This window comes from Rhinoraja longicauda, chromosome 37, assembly GCF_053455715.1.
Source record: "Rhinoraja longicauda isolate Sanriku21f chromosome 37, sRhiLon1.1, whole genome shotgun sequence".
Taxonomy (NCBI): Eukaryota; Metazoa; Chordata; class Chondrichthyes; order Rajiformes; family Arhynchobatidae; genus Rhinoraja; species Rhinoraja longicauda.
The window spans coordinates 5,356,074-5,370,042 of NC_135989.1; the positions used below are offsets into that span (position 1 = coordinate 5,356,074).

The 13,969-nt window shown below is 47.0% G+C and overlaps 1 protein-coding gene across 2 annotated transcripts in view; it reads right to left on the bottom strand.

The window, feature by feature from the left end:
- map2k7 (mitogen-activated protein kinase kinase 7) overlaps positions 1-12,164 on the bottom strand; it is a 51,174-nt gene extending 39,010 nt beyond the window's left edge. For both annotated transcript variants that reach the window (XM_078429580.1, XM_078429579.1), the window contains exon 1: positions 12,012-12,164. In XM_078429580.1, the coding sequence (XP_078285706.1) occupies positions 12,012-12,147 (136 nt within the window). In that variant the 5' untranslated portion in view covers positions 12,148-12,164. The remainder of the gene's footprint in view (positions 1-12,011) is intronic.
- Between the last annotated feature and the right edge of the window lie 1,805 nt (positions 12,165-13,969).

Below are 13,969 nucleotides of genomic sequence, written 5' to 3' on the forward strand. Positions count from 1 at the left end.
CCAGATGCTTATTCAATGTAGGTAGACACAAAGTGCTGGAGTAACTCAGCGGGACAGGCAGCATCTCGGGAGAGAGGGAATGGGTGACAATAGACAATAGGTGCAGGTGTAGGCCATTCGGCCTTTTGAGCCAGCACCACCATTCAATGTGATCATGGCCGATCATCCACAATCAGTACCCATCTTCAGACTGAGGAAGGGTCTCGACCCAAAATGTCACCCATTCCTTCTCTCCAGAGATGCTGCCTGACCCGCTGAGTTCCTCCAGCATTATGTGTCTACCTTCGATTTGAACCAGCATCTCCAGTATTTTTCCTGCTTATTTATTGTGCTGGTTTAGAACTTGAAGCAAATCAGAATTAAGTATCACGTGATTTCTTTAAAACCTTATTACTTAATTGAGTCCAAATCGACATTTCTGCATGATGTTCTCGATTTGCATGTATTTAAACACAGAAGAGTAAGAAAGAGAAAGAATGGATCAGGTTAGCTGGACTTTTGGGGGCCACTCATTATGACTTATGTCCAGTAAACAGATCTCTCCATTATATCAAACACGCACGCACACACACAATCGAGCCATTCACAGTACAGGTACATAGAAACATAGAAAAAGGCGCAGGAGGAGGCCATTTAGCCCTTCGAGCCAGCACCGCCATTCATTGTGATCATGACTGATCATCTACTGGATAATTGGTAAATGGCAAAGAGTCAGAGTTGAGATTGAGAGAGTTAATTTATGCATTAAATGTTATGGGGAAAGCACTGCCTGAAAGAAGAAATCATTTTTTGACCAGTACATCTCAAATCTTTTCAAAAGGAGAAAATTTGGAGAAATGCAGACTCATCAAATAATTAAATCTTCAACCTGAAACGTTAACTGTTTTTCTTTCCACAGACATGGTCACGCTGGTGCAGCGGTAGAGTTGCTGCCTTACAGCGAATGCAGCGCCGGAGACCCAGGTTCCATCCCGACTACGGGCGCTGTCTGCACGGAGTTTGTACATTCTCCCCGTGACCTGCGTGGGTTTTCTCCGAGATCTTCGGTTTCCTCCCACACTCCAAAGACATGCAGGTTTGCAGGTTAATTGGCTCGGTAAATGTAAAAATTGTCCCAAGTGGGTGTAGGATAGTGTTAGTGTGTGGGGATCACTGGTCGGCACGGACCCGGTGGGCCGAAAGGGCCTGTTTCCGCGCTGTATCTCTAAACTAAACTAAAACTAAACTAAACTAAACAAGGCCGGGCCTGCTGAGTGTTTCCAGTATTTTCTGCTTTTATTGTTGTCAAATCAATAAGCTGTTTGATTTCAGACAGCATGTAAGCCAAGTTAATAGGCACTACAAATCACACTCAACTTGATCACGCCACTCCTTGAAAAACAGGGGGAAAATAAACATTGTGACTTTTCCCTTGAGGTGAACTGCAAACGCTGACTTCTGCTCTGGATCGTGGTCTTTTTTCCATCTGTTTGTTCAGCGAAGGCTTTTCCCTCTTTCTGGATTAACAATGACACCAGAGGGGAGTGATTCTGACACTTTCGGAAGAAACTGAGCAAATCCCAACAAAACCAACCAGCCGTTCCCATAATCCGGGCCTAAATTCTCTGTTCACCTCATTCACCTTATATAATGAATAATCTGTACCAAACTAAAATAATCCAGGATTGCAGCGTTTGCAGTACAACAGTAAACAGAAGGGTCTCGACCCGAAACGTCGCCCTTTCCTTCTCTCCTGAGATGCTGCCTGACCTGCTGAGTTACTCCAGCATTTTGTGAAGAAACAGTAAATATTTAGTCGGTCAGGTAGCATCAGTTGTGAAGGATAAACAGAGTGAGCATCTATGATCTAGACACAAGGAACTGCAGATGCTGGGATCTTGCATAAAACACAAAGTGCTGGAATAACTCAGCGAGTCAGGCAGCATCTCTGGAGGACTCGGATGGGCGATGTTTCGTGTCAGGATCCTTCTTGTCTGAAGAAGGGTTCCAACCTGAAACGTCATCTATCCATGTCCTCCAGAGATCAACCAAAACATTATGACCTGATGAGCCAAAACATTACGCCCACCTGCCTAATATGCCGTTGGTCCTCCGTGTGCAGCCCCATACGCAGCAGGGTGCGATGCACTGTGTATTGTGACACATTCCTCCCGTGACCACCATTAACATTTTCTGTGACTTGTGCCACAGTAGACCTTTTGTCGGTTCGGACCAGACGGGATAGCCTTCGTTGCCCTCGCGCATCGATGAGCCTTGGGCGCCCAACACCCTGCCTGTCGCCGGTTTGTGGTTTGTCCCTCCTCGGACCACTGTCGGTAGGTACTCACCACTGCTGACCGGGAGCACCCCACAAGCCTTGCCGTTTCACAGATGCTCTGACCCAGTCGTCTGGCCATAACAAAATGACCCTGCCCATTTCTCCTGCGTCCAACACATCAACTCCAAGAACTGACTGTTCACTTGCTGCCGAATATATCCCACCCCTTGACAGGTGCCATTGTAACAAGATAATCAGTATTATTCACTTCGCCTGTCAGTGGTCATAATGTTTTGGCTGATCGGTGTATATTGTCTGAGCCACTGAGTTATTCCAGCACTTTGCATTCCGAGCATCGAGGGACATCGATCGGAAATATTTCTCTATTGATTTTGCCTGACCTTGTGGACATTTACAGAACTTCACCCTAATGTTTATGACCTTCACCACAATGTGCGTTAATATTTGATGATCGTTAGAAACAAAATCGGATATTGCTTCCTCCCCCTTGTCATCCTATGGAATGAAACAACTGATTCTCACTGTAACATTGTTTGAATGCATCGTTCCTTGAACGTGACAAGTCAGGTAGACAGGGTGGTGAAGAAGGCATTTTGCGTGCTTGCTTCATTGTGAATGGTAGATAGACACAAAAAACTGGAGTAACTCAGCGAGACGGTCAGCATCTCTGGAGAGAAGGAATGGGTGACCTTTCGAGTCGAGAAGAAGGGTCTCGACCCGAAACATCACCCATTCCTTCTCTACAGAGATGCTGCCTGTCAGGCTGAGTTACTCCAGTTTTTTGTGTCTATCTTCAGTTTAAACCAGCATCTGCAGTTCCTTCTTATTCATTGGGAATGGATTTGAGTACAAGGTTTGGTGACATTTGGAGCACTGGGAAGGGTGTCATTAGGTCAGAAAGGCTGCAGAAGAGATTTGTTGCAATGTTACTTGGACCCACTGGTTTAGAGTCATAGAGCCATAGATTGATAGTGTGGAAACAGGCCCTTCGGCCCAACTTGCCCAACAAAGTCCCAGCTACCCTAGTCCCACTTGCCTGCGTTTGGTCCATCACCCTCCAAACCTGTCCTATCCATGTACCTGTCCAACTGTTTAGACAATAGACAATAGGTGCAGGAGGAGGCCATTCAGCCCTTCGAGCCAGCACCGCCATTCAATGTGATCATGGCTGATCATTCTCAATCAGTACCCTGTTCCTGCCTTCTCCCCATACCCCCTCACTCCGCTATCCTTAAGAGCTCTCTCTTGAATGCATTCAGAGAATTGGCCTTCACTGCCTTCTGAGGCAGAGAATTCCACAGATTCACAACTCTCTGACTGAAAAGGTTTTTCCTCATCTCAGTTCTAAATGGCCTATCCCTTATTCTTAAACTGTGGCCCCTTGTTCTGGACTCCCCCAACATTGGGAACATGTTTCCTGCCTCTAACGTGTCCAACCCCTTAATAATCTTATACGTTTCGATAAGATCTCCTCTCATCCTTCTAAATTCCAGTGTATACATGCCTAGTCGCTCCTTTCTCTAGTCTTTTCTTAAATGACGGGATAGTCCCAACCTCAACTACCTCCTCTGGCAGCTTGTTCCATACACCCACCACCCTCGGTGTGAAAATGTGACCCCTCGGATTCCTATTAAATCTTTTCCCCTTCACCTTGAACCTATGTCCTCTGGTCCTCGATTCCCCTACTCTGGGTAAAAGACTGTGCATCCACCCGATCTATTCCTCTCATGATTTTGTACACCTCTATAAGATCTCTCTCCTCATCCTCCTGCGCTCCATGGAATAGAGACCCAGCCTGCTTAACCTCTCCCTGTAGCTCACACCGTCTACTCCTGGCAACAAGCTCGTAAATCTTTTCTGAACCCTTTCAAGCTTGGTTTGGGTAAAGGGGAGGGGTTGGATAAGGTGGGATTTTTTTCTTTGGAGCGTAGATAATAGGCTGAGTGAGGAGTGACCTTACTGAGGGGTACAAGATCATGAGGGACTTGCATAAAGGGAACAGTTTGTTCCCAGCTGTTATCAGGCAACGGAACCATCCTACCGCAACCAGAGAGCGCTCCCGACTCCAATCAATCTCATCGGGTACCCTCGGACTATCTTTCATCGAACTTTACTGGCTTTGCCTTGCACTAAACGTTATTCCCTCCTCATGTATCTGTACACTGTGAAGGGCTCGATTGTAATCGTGTATTGTCTTCCCGCTGGCTGGTTAGCACGCCATTGTACACGTGACAATAAATTAAAGGTAGGCACAAAATACTGGAGTAACTCAGCGGGTCAGGCAGCATCTCTGGAGAAAAGGAATGGGTGACGTTTCGCGTCGAGACCCTTCTTCTGTCTGAAAAAGGGTATCGACACGAAACGTCACCCATTCCTTCTCCCCAGAGATGCTGCCAGACCCGCTGAGTTTCTCCAGCATTTTGTGCCTACCTTCGATTTAAACCAGCATCTGCCGTTTTCTTTCCAGACAATAAAGAATACAACCTCATCTATTGCATCCGCTGTTCCAGATGTCAACTTCTCTAAATCGGCGAGACCAAACGCATGCTCGGCGATCGCTTCGCTCAACACCTTCGCTCAGTCCGCCTTAACCAACCTGATCTCCCGGTGGCTGAGCACTTCAACTCCCCCTCCCACTCCCAGTCTGACCTTTCTGTCATGGGCCTCCTCCAGTGCCATAGTGAGGCCCACGGCAAATTGGAGGAATAGCACCTCATATTTCGTCTGGGCAGCTTGCAGCCCAGCGGTATGAACATTGACTTCTATAACTTTAGATAGCTCCTCTGTCCCTCTCTTCCCCTCCCCCTTCCCAGTTCTCCCACTGTCTTCCTGTCTCTACCTATATCCTTCCTTTGTCCCGCCCCCCGACATCAGTCTGAAGAAGGGTCTCGACCCGAAACGTCACCCATTCCTTCTCTCCTGAGATGCTGCCTGACCTGCTGAGTTACTCCAGCATTTTGTGAAATAAATACCTTCGATTTGTACCAGCATCTGCAGCCATTTTCTTACACTTCTAATATAACTGGCAATGTTCACTGAAATTTGCCCAAGGAAAACCATTCACAAAATCAGTTGAACAATTAAAGTTTCAATTTGTTAGAAAATGCACCACTTTGATTATTATAAATTATAATTACAGTCAAAACCAAAACTTTCACTTCACCATCTGAGGATCAGTCCCAATGTCTTTTATAACATTATCTTTCTAACATATTTCTCTCCTTTGCCAATGCATTATCACACAGAGCAAGTAAAATGAATAGGCTGGCTGCCCCCAACCAAAAGCCATGCTAAATCTCTGAGCTGTCCTGACCTCCCATCTTCCCTACTGGAGACCTTTGAACAATCTTTAATCGGACTTTTCACAGTGGAGCAGACAAAATGTGTAGGAAAGAACTGCAGCTGCTGGTTTAAACCGAAGATGGACGCAAAATGCTGGAGTATCTCAGGGGGACAGGCAGCATCTCTGGAGAGAAGGAATGGATGACGTTTCTGGCCGAGACCCTTCTTCAGACCGATGTCAGGGGAGTGGACGGTACAGAAATAAAATGTAGTCGGAGACAGCAAGACTGCTGGAGAACTAGGAAGAGGGAGAGGATGGAGAGAAAGGGTAAGCAAGGGCTATTTGAAGTTAGAGAAGTCAGTGTTCATACCGCTGGGGTGTAAGCTACCCAAACGAAATATATGAGTTGCTGTTCCTCCAATTTGTGCTGGGCCTCACTCTGACAACGGAGGAGGCCCAGGACAGAAAGATCAGTGTGGGAATGGGAGGGGGAGTTTACTGGACTTTATCTTGCACTAAACGTTATAACCTTTATCCTGTTTCTGTACACTGTGGATGGCGTGATTTTAATCATGTATAGTCTTTTTCGCCGACTGGAAAGCACGCAACAAAAGCCTTTCCCTGTACCTTGGTACACGTGGCAGTAATAAACTTAGAGTACAGTGGTGCCATTATATACTTCACTGCGCTAACCACTTAACACTGCATGGACAGCCAGCACTGGACAAAAAAATATGGCAAATAATTCCACAATTCACAATACTGTTTTGATGTTTCAATAACAGTTTGGCACTCTCTAGTTTCTATTTTACAAGATTTTCCACTTTACAAGATTTTGTACAGACTTCGTATAGATAACTTTGGAATGTGACTTGTTTACTGCTTAAATAGATAAATGTTAGTTTAGTTTAGTTTGGAAATACAGCACAGAAACAGGCCCTTCGGCCCACCGAATCTGTGGAATTCTCTGCCTCAGAAGGCAGTGGAGGCCAATTCTCTGAATGCATTCAAGAGAGAGCTGGATAGAGCTGTTAAGGATAGCAGAGTCAGGCGGTATGGGGAGAAGGCAGGAACGGGGTACTGATTGAGAATGATCAGCCATGATCACATTGAATGGTGGTGCTGGCTCGAAGGGCCGAATGGCCTCCTCCTGCACATATTGTCTATTGAGTCCACGCCGACCAGCGATCCCCCCCCCCCCCCCATTAACACAACCCTACACATGCTAGGGACAATTTAACATTTATTCAAAGCCAATTAACCAACAAACCTGTACGTCTTTGGAGTGTGGGAGGAAACCGAAGACCTCGGAGAAAACGCACACAGGAGGCGGGTAGAACGTACAAACTCCGTACAGACAGCACCTGTAGTCGGGATGGAACCCGGGTTGCTGGAAGACTCTGAATGAAAGGACTGAGTTTGGGATGGGACAAGGTGGGGCGAAGGGACTGTTTCATGCTATACAATTCTAAGATGCCATGACTTTGAGAAAAAACACTTGATATACTTACTCCATCCTTAAATCTTTACTGCATTTGTTACATAAAGTAAAACCATGTTTATTGCTGTGTTAGAATAACAATTCCTGAAGCCTGACTGAAGTAATTGAGGCCAGATCTGTTGCGCTTTTACGGTTTGCTTGGCAGTCATTTCAATGGTACTTTATTGTCACGTGTGCCGTGGCTTCTTGGGTTAGGTACACGTCTAAATATCCAAAAGCACATATGCCACCCTTACGAAAAAATATACCAGGGCCAGGTGGCTTCCAACCCAGGCGACTATTTGCATTCTAGCCACAGAAGCAGATCTACAAACTCCTAATCCAATCGCTCCACACTCTTAAATTAGGAAAAGGGGACGTACAACGAGATCTGGGTGTCCTAGTGCATCAGTCACTGAAAGGAAGCATGCAGGTACAGCAGGCAGTGAAGAAAGCCAATGGAATGTTGGCCTTCATAACAAGAGGAGTTGAGTATAGGAGCAAAGAGGTCCTTCTGCAGTTGTACAGGGCCCTAGTGAGACCGCACCTGGAGTACTGTGTGCAGTTTTGGTCTCCAAATTTGAGGAAGGATATTCTTGCTATTGAGGGCGTGCAGCGTAGGTTTACTAGGTTAATTCCCGGAATGGCGGGACTGTCATATGTTGAAAGACTGGAGTGACTAGGCTTGTATACACTGGAATTTAGAAGGATGAGAGGGGATCTTATCGAAACGTATAAGATTATCAAGGGGTTGGACACGTTAGAGGCAGGAAACATGTTCCCAATGTTGGGGGAGTCCAGAACAAGGGGCCACAGTTTAAGAATAAGGGGTAGGCCATTTAGAACTGAGATGAGGAAAAACTTTTTCAGTCAGAGCTGTGAATCTGTGGAATTCTCTGCCTCAGAAGGCAGTGGAGGCCAATTCTCTGAATGCATTCAAGAGAGAGCGAGATAGAGCTCTTAAGGATAGCGGAGTCAGGGGGTATGGGGAGAAGGCAGGAACGGGGTACTGATTGAGAATGATCAGCCATGATCACATTGAATGGCGGTGCTGGCTCGAAGGGCCGAATGGCCTCCTCCTGCACCTATTGTCTATTGTCTATCTCTATCTATACACTGTAAACGGCTCAATTGTAATCATGTGTTGTCTTTCTGCTGACTGGATAGCACGCCACAAAAGCTTTTCACTGTACCTCGGTACACGTGACAATAAACTAAACTAGGTATTGACAAGAATAAAACCAATCTGAAATGAACACATTTTGAATGCTGGTTTGGTTGATAACAGTGTTTTTGTCTAAGTTAGCTAATACACCACAAAGAAATCTTAGGTACAAGGAATATTAGGGAATAAGGAATTTTCGTCAAAACATCCACATCTTTTGGAGGAACGTTTGATTCAACATTCAGTTCTTAATGCAAAAAAAAAACCGGGGGGGTAAGGCAGCTTCTGTGGAGGCAGAGGGAACACGGTTGTTTTGTACCGAGACCCTGCATCAGGACCTGATGAAGTACTGATTGATTTTGATTTTTAGTATTTTCAGTTCTCAATAATTTACTAAATAAAAGGTGCATCATCCTATCACAAGATATAACTCCAGATAATTTCAACCCAATATTTAATTAGATCATTTACATATGATTAATATACAATAACTTTGGAATATGATTTTTCTTGTTTATCTCTTTAATAGATAAATGAAGGGACCGAGTTCTGCATGGACCAGGTGGGCCGAAGTGCTACACAATTCTAAGACGCTATGACTTTGAGGAAACATACCAGATACTTCTTCCCTTCTTTCAGAATTATAATATATACTAGACTAAGTGGACCCGTTGGGCCCAAAATCTCCTGCATTGGTGCAGCACTCTCTCCTCCCCCCTCCCCTCGCCCCCCCCCCCCCCATTCCATCCCCCTCAACCCCCCTCCTAACCCTTCCCTCCACCCCTCCCTAGGAGATAGATTTAAACTCTAAAATGTGAATAACCTTAAAAATATAACACCAATTTCAATGAAAATTCTTCCATTAGCACCAAAGGGACAACGGTGAGTAAGGTGGGCCTAAAATTGTCGCGCTATCGTGTACCGTTTTGGCTGTGGTTCAGGAACAAACAAATAAACAAACGAGAGTTTTGGTATATAGAAGATTATACACAAAGTCAACAGAGTTGAGCTTCCATCTTAACTCTGCCATTAAGGCTTTCCTTAAGTTCCATTTTTCCAGCAATCTGGTCAGCCGCCATATTAATCCCTTTGATTGAGAAACGAAAAGAGTGGAATATAAACTGAAAATACTGGAAACATTCAGCAGGATCAGCAGCATTCTTGGAAAAATGATGGATAGTACAAAGGTGAGTGGGTTGTGATGATAAGCTTTCTCTCCATTTCACTGTCTCCATGGCTTCTGCTCCAATGGCGAGGTTGTCCGCAGAGGTGCCTCGGAGGCACCTTCCTTTTTCTTTTAAACTAATGCTTCCTCCTTGGGCAGAGCTTTTGTTCTCAGCCACTCTCTTCTCAGACAGAACAAGGTGAAATAGGCAAGCATGGACCTGAAACGTCACCGTTCCTTCTAACCAGAGATACTGCCTGTCCCGCTGAGTTACTCCAACTTTTTGTGTCTATCTTCAGAACAAGGAGAGAGTTCCCCTTGGTCCTCACGAGCCTACACATATGACTGATTTTCACCCTCAATGTCCAGCACCTTCAAAAAGAAGCTTGAGGAACAGCAGCTCACCTTCCATTTGGGCACCTCGCAGTCTTCTGGACTCAACATTGCATTCAACATTTTAAGATTTCTCTTTGTATCAAAATTGACTAATTCAGTTGCATGCAATTAAAAGGATAGACACAAAATGCTGGAGTAACTCAGCAGGTCAGGCAGCATCTCTGGAGAAAGGTACATTTTGGGTCGGAAACCTTCTTCAGACTGCAATTGTTATTTATCTGCTAAATTAACTCAGTTTTTCTTTCTCCACTGAAACTGCCCGGTCTGCTGGACATTTCTTACACCCTTGGTCTGCATTTCTTGTTCACTTTTTCTTACCAACTGTCAATCAGATAGCTTTGTCAGCAGTTTATAACCACCACAATCCAAGCCCTGTAAGTTCAAAGGTATTCCTTTTACTCTATAAACCACTATCTCCATTCCACAACTTAAAACTAACTTCTCTTTTCACAATTATGATGAGCAGTCTTTGATGAGAAACGTTAACTTTGTTTCTCTTCCCACAGATGCCAACCGATCTGCTGAGTGCTTCCAGAACTCACGTTTTTTTTTCAGTTCAGATTTCCAGATTCTTCAGCAGTTAACTTTCCAGGTAGCTACATGGCCTTTCCAAGCAAACATTGAGAGTGGATTATGCAGCATCTCGGGAGAGAAGGAATGGGTGATGTTTTGGGTCAAGACCCTTCTTCAGACTGAAGAAGGGTCTTGACCCAAAACGTCACCCATTCCTTCTCTCCCGAGATGCTGCATGATCCACTCTCAATGTTTGCTTCAACAGCATCTCCCGAGATGCTGCCTGACCCACTGAGTTACTCCAGCATTTATGCCTACCTTCGATTTAAACCAGCATCTGCCTAAACATTGGGAGTGTCTGTCTCTGCAGATGCGGCCCAATCCGCTAAGTATTTCTAGTTTATAAACCGTTCTTGCTTAGCTCAAGTTTCCAGCTTGAGGTGATTGGTTACTTTAAACTGTTTGTTTTCTAATACAATCTATGCTAATGTTGTGTGCGGTGATGAAATTGATCCAATTTTTTGTGAGAGGGTAGACAACGCTCTGAGAATAGATGGAGGGGTCTTGACCCAAAATGTCACCCATTCCTTCTCACTGGAGATGCTGCCTGTCCCGCTGAGTTACTCCAGCGCTTTGTGTCCATCTTTTGAGAATAGAAAAGCCAGCCCGGATAACTCTGAAACCCAGTGCTGTCATCCTACCCCACAGCACTGCTTACTGCAATTTCACTGACCAATTGCTCATGAGAAAGCACCTACAATCCTCCCCAAAGTCAGGGAGCGGGAGACTGCAGACTACACACATCTGTCAGTAGAAAGAAGGGTCTCGACGCGAAACGTCACCCATTCCTTCTCTACAGATATGCTGCCTGTCCGACTGAGTTACTCCAGCATTTTGTGTCCATCTTTGGAATTGATGTTTAGTTTATTATTGTCACGTGCACCGAGATACAAGGGTGAAAAGAGCTTTTGTCTGTGTGCTGTCCAGTCAAAGCAAAGACGATGCATGAATACAGTGCACAGATAAAGGATTTTGTGTCTAACTTCCACGCATCTGACAGCCTCGTACGGATGTCGAAGAAGGGTCTCGACCCAAGACGTCACCCATTCCTCCTCTCCAGAGATGCTGCCTGTCCCGCTGAGTTACTCCATCTTTTTGTGTCTATCTTGGATGTCGCCCGGCGGCGGGTGTTTATAAATAAACAGGCCACAAGGCCTGGGCAGCGCGGGGGCGGGGCCGCCATGGTCCCGCTCACCGGAAACGCCGTCCGCGGCAACCATTGGCTACATCTCCTTGAGTGACTGGCGGGTCGGCGATCCCATTGGCCGCCGCCGCTGTCAGTCAGGGACACATCCTTCAGCAGCGGCCCAGACCCCCACAGACCGTGGAGAATGGAGCCAAAGGCGGAATCTTCCCCACCATCCGCCGCAGAGGACGGCAGGAGGGGAAATGGAACGACTTTTCCACCCCTGGCTCGTCCCAGCGCCGGTCGGACGGACGTCCCGCCCACGGGTCGCTGTGATTGGCCCGGGAGGCGGAAGTGCAGGGGTCTCCCCGGCCGGCGGCCGCCGTGATTGGTCGGGGCGGCTGTCCGTCAGCGCGGGTCCCGCCCACAGCGGTGACGCGGCCGGGTTTCCGTTGTCAGGGCAGTTGAGGGGCTGATGGTGCCCGCGGGCACTGGGCCCACACCCCCCCCTCCCCCCTCCCCGCAGCCCGGCGCCGCTCGCTTACTTGGTCGGGGTCTCCTCGGGCTGGAAGGCGAGCTCATGTCGAGGGAGAGGTCGATCCGGCGCCGCGCCTCGCGGTTCTCCTGTTTCAGCTTGGCTTCCAGGCGCGACAACTTCTGCTCCAAGGAGAAGGCCGCCATTTTAGCGCGGGATGCAGAGGGAGCGCGCAGGCGCGGGCAGCCCGGTAACTGCCCCGCCCCCGCGCGGCGCAGCGCGGAACAGCCCAGCCCGGCCCGGCCCACAACATCAACAACAACAGCATGGCCCACACAACAATAACAGCCTGGCCCACACAACAACAACAACAACATGGCCCACACAACAACAACAGCAGCATAGCCCACACAACAACATGGTCCACACAGCAACAGCATGGCCCACACAACAACATGGTCCACACAACCACAGCAACAGCAGAATGGCCCACACAACAACAACAACAGCATAGCCCACAACAACAACATGACCCACACAACAACAACAGCATGGCCCACAACATGGCCCACACAACAACAACAGCATGGCCCACACAATAACAGCATAGCCCACACAACAACAAGGCCCACACAACAACAACAGCATGGCCCACACAACAACAACAGCGGCAGCAGCAGCAACAACAACAGCAGCAGCAACAACAGCATGGCCCACACAACAACAGCAGCCTGGGCCACACAACAACAACAGCCTGGGCCACACAACAGCATGGCCCACACAACAACAACAGCCTGGCCCACAACAACAACAGCAGCAGCAACAGCATAGGCCACAACAGCAGCAGCAACAGCATGGGCCACAACAACAACAACAACCTGGCCCACAACAACAACAGCCTGGGCCACAACAGCAGCAACAGCATGGCCCACAACAATAACAACCTGGCCCACAACAACAGCATGGCACACAACATCCTGGCCCACAGCAACAACAACCCGGCCCACAACAACAACAACCTGGCCCACAACAACCCTGCCCACAACAACAACAACCTGGCCCACAACAACCCGGCCCACATCAACAACAACCCGGCCTACATCAACAACAACATGGCCCACAACAAAAACAACAACAACCTGGCCCAAAACAACAGCAACCCGGCCCAAAACAACAGCAATCCGGCTCACGTCAACCCAGACCCGATCCACAACAACAACCCAGACTTTGAACGTCTGTCACAACACACCTTTTAATCTAATTTCTAAGTTCACTTTCACCAATTCATTCAACCTCACCTTGATAATAGTGTCTATTTAGAGTCTTAAGTTAATTTCAACCCAAAGTTGGTGCTCCCAAAACTGAATGTGATGGTCTATCATTTTAAACAGAGTCATAGAAATAGTAACACATGCAAGCTCCACAAAGTCTGAAGAAGGGTCTCGACCCGAAACGTCACCCATTCCTTCTCTCCCGAGATGCCGCCTGACCCGCTGAGTTACTCCAGCATTTTGTGCCTACCAAACTCCACATAGACAGGTCTTAGGACAGGATCTAACCTGGTCACTGGAACTGCAAGGCAGCAGCACTAACCACTATACTACTCTTAAGGTTCCTTTTATGAAATTATTAATGAAACCTTTCTCATTATACATGACCAGATTTGAAAGAACATAGAACAGTACAGCACCAGATCAAGCCCTTTGGGCCACAGTCTCTGCTGCACATGATGCCAAGACTAACTCTTATCTGCCTGCACATAATCTAGATCCCTCCATTCCCTGCATATCCATATGCTTATCCAAAAGTCTCTTAAACACCACTATCGTATCTGCCTCCACCACCACCCTCGTTGTATTAAAGAACTTGACCCACACATCTCCTTTAAGCATTGACACTCTCACCTTAAAGCCATGCTCTCTCATATGATTTTACCATCCTTTTCCATTGCTGGGGCTATGTGTCATCTGATCAACTGTTTGAACTGTCCAAGGATAACTTTGCTAACATGATTTATCTCATCAATGT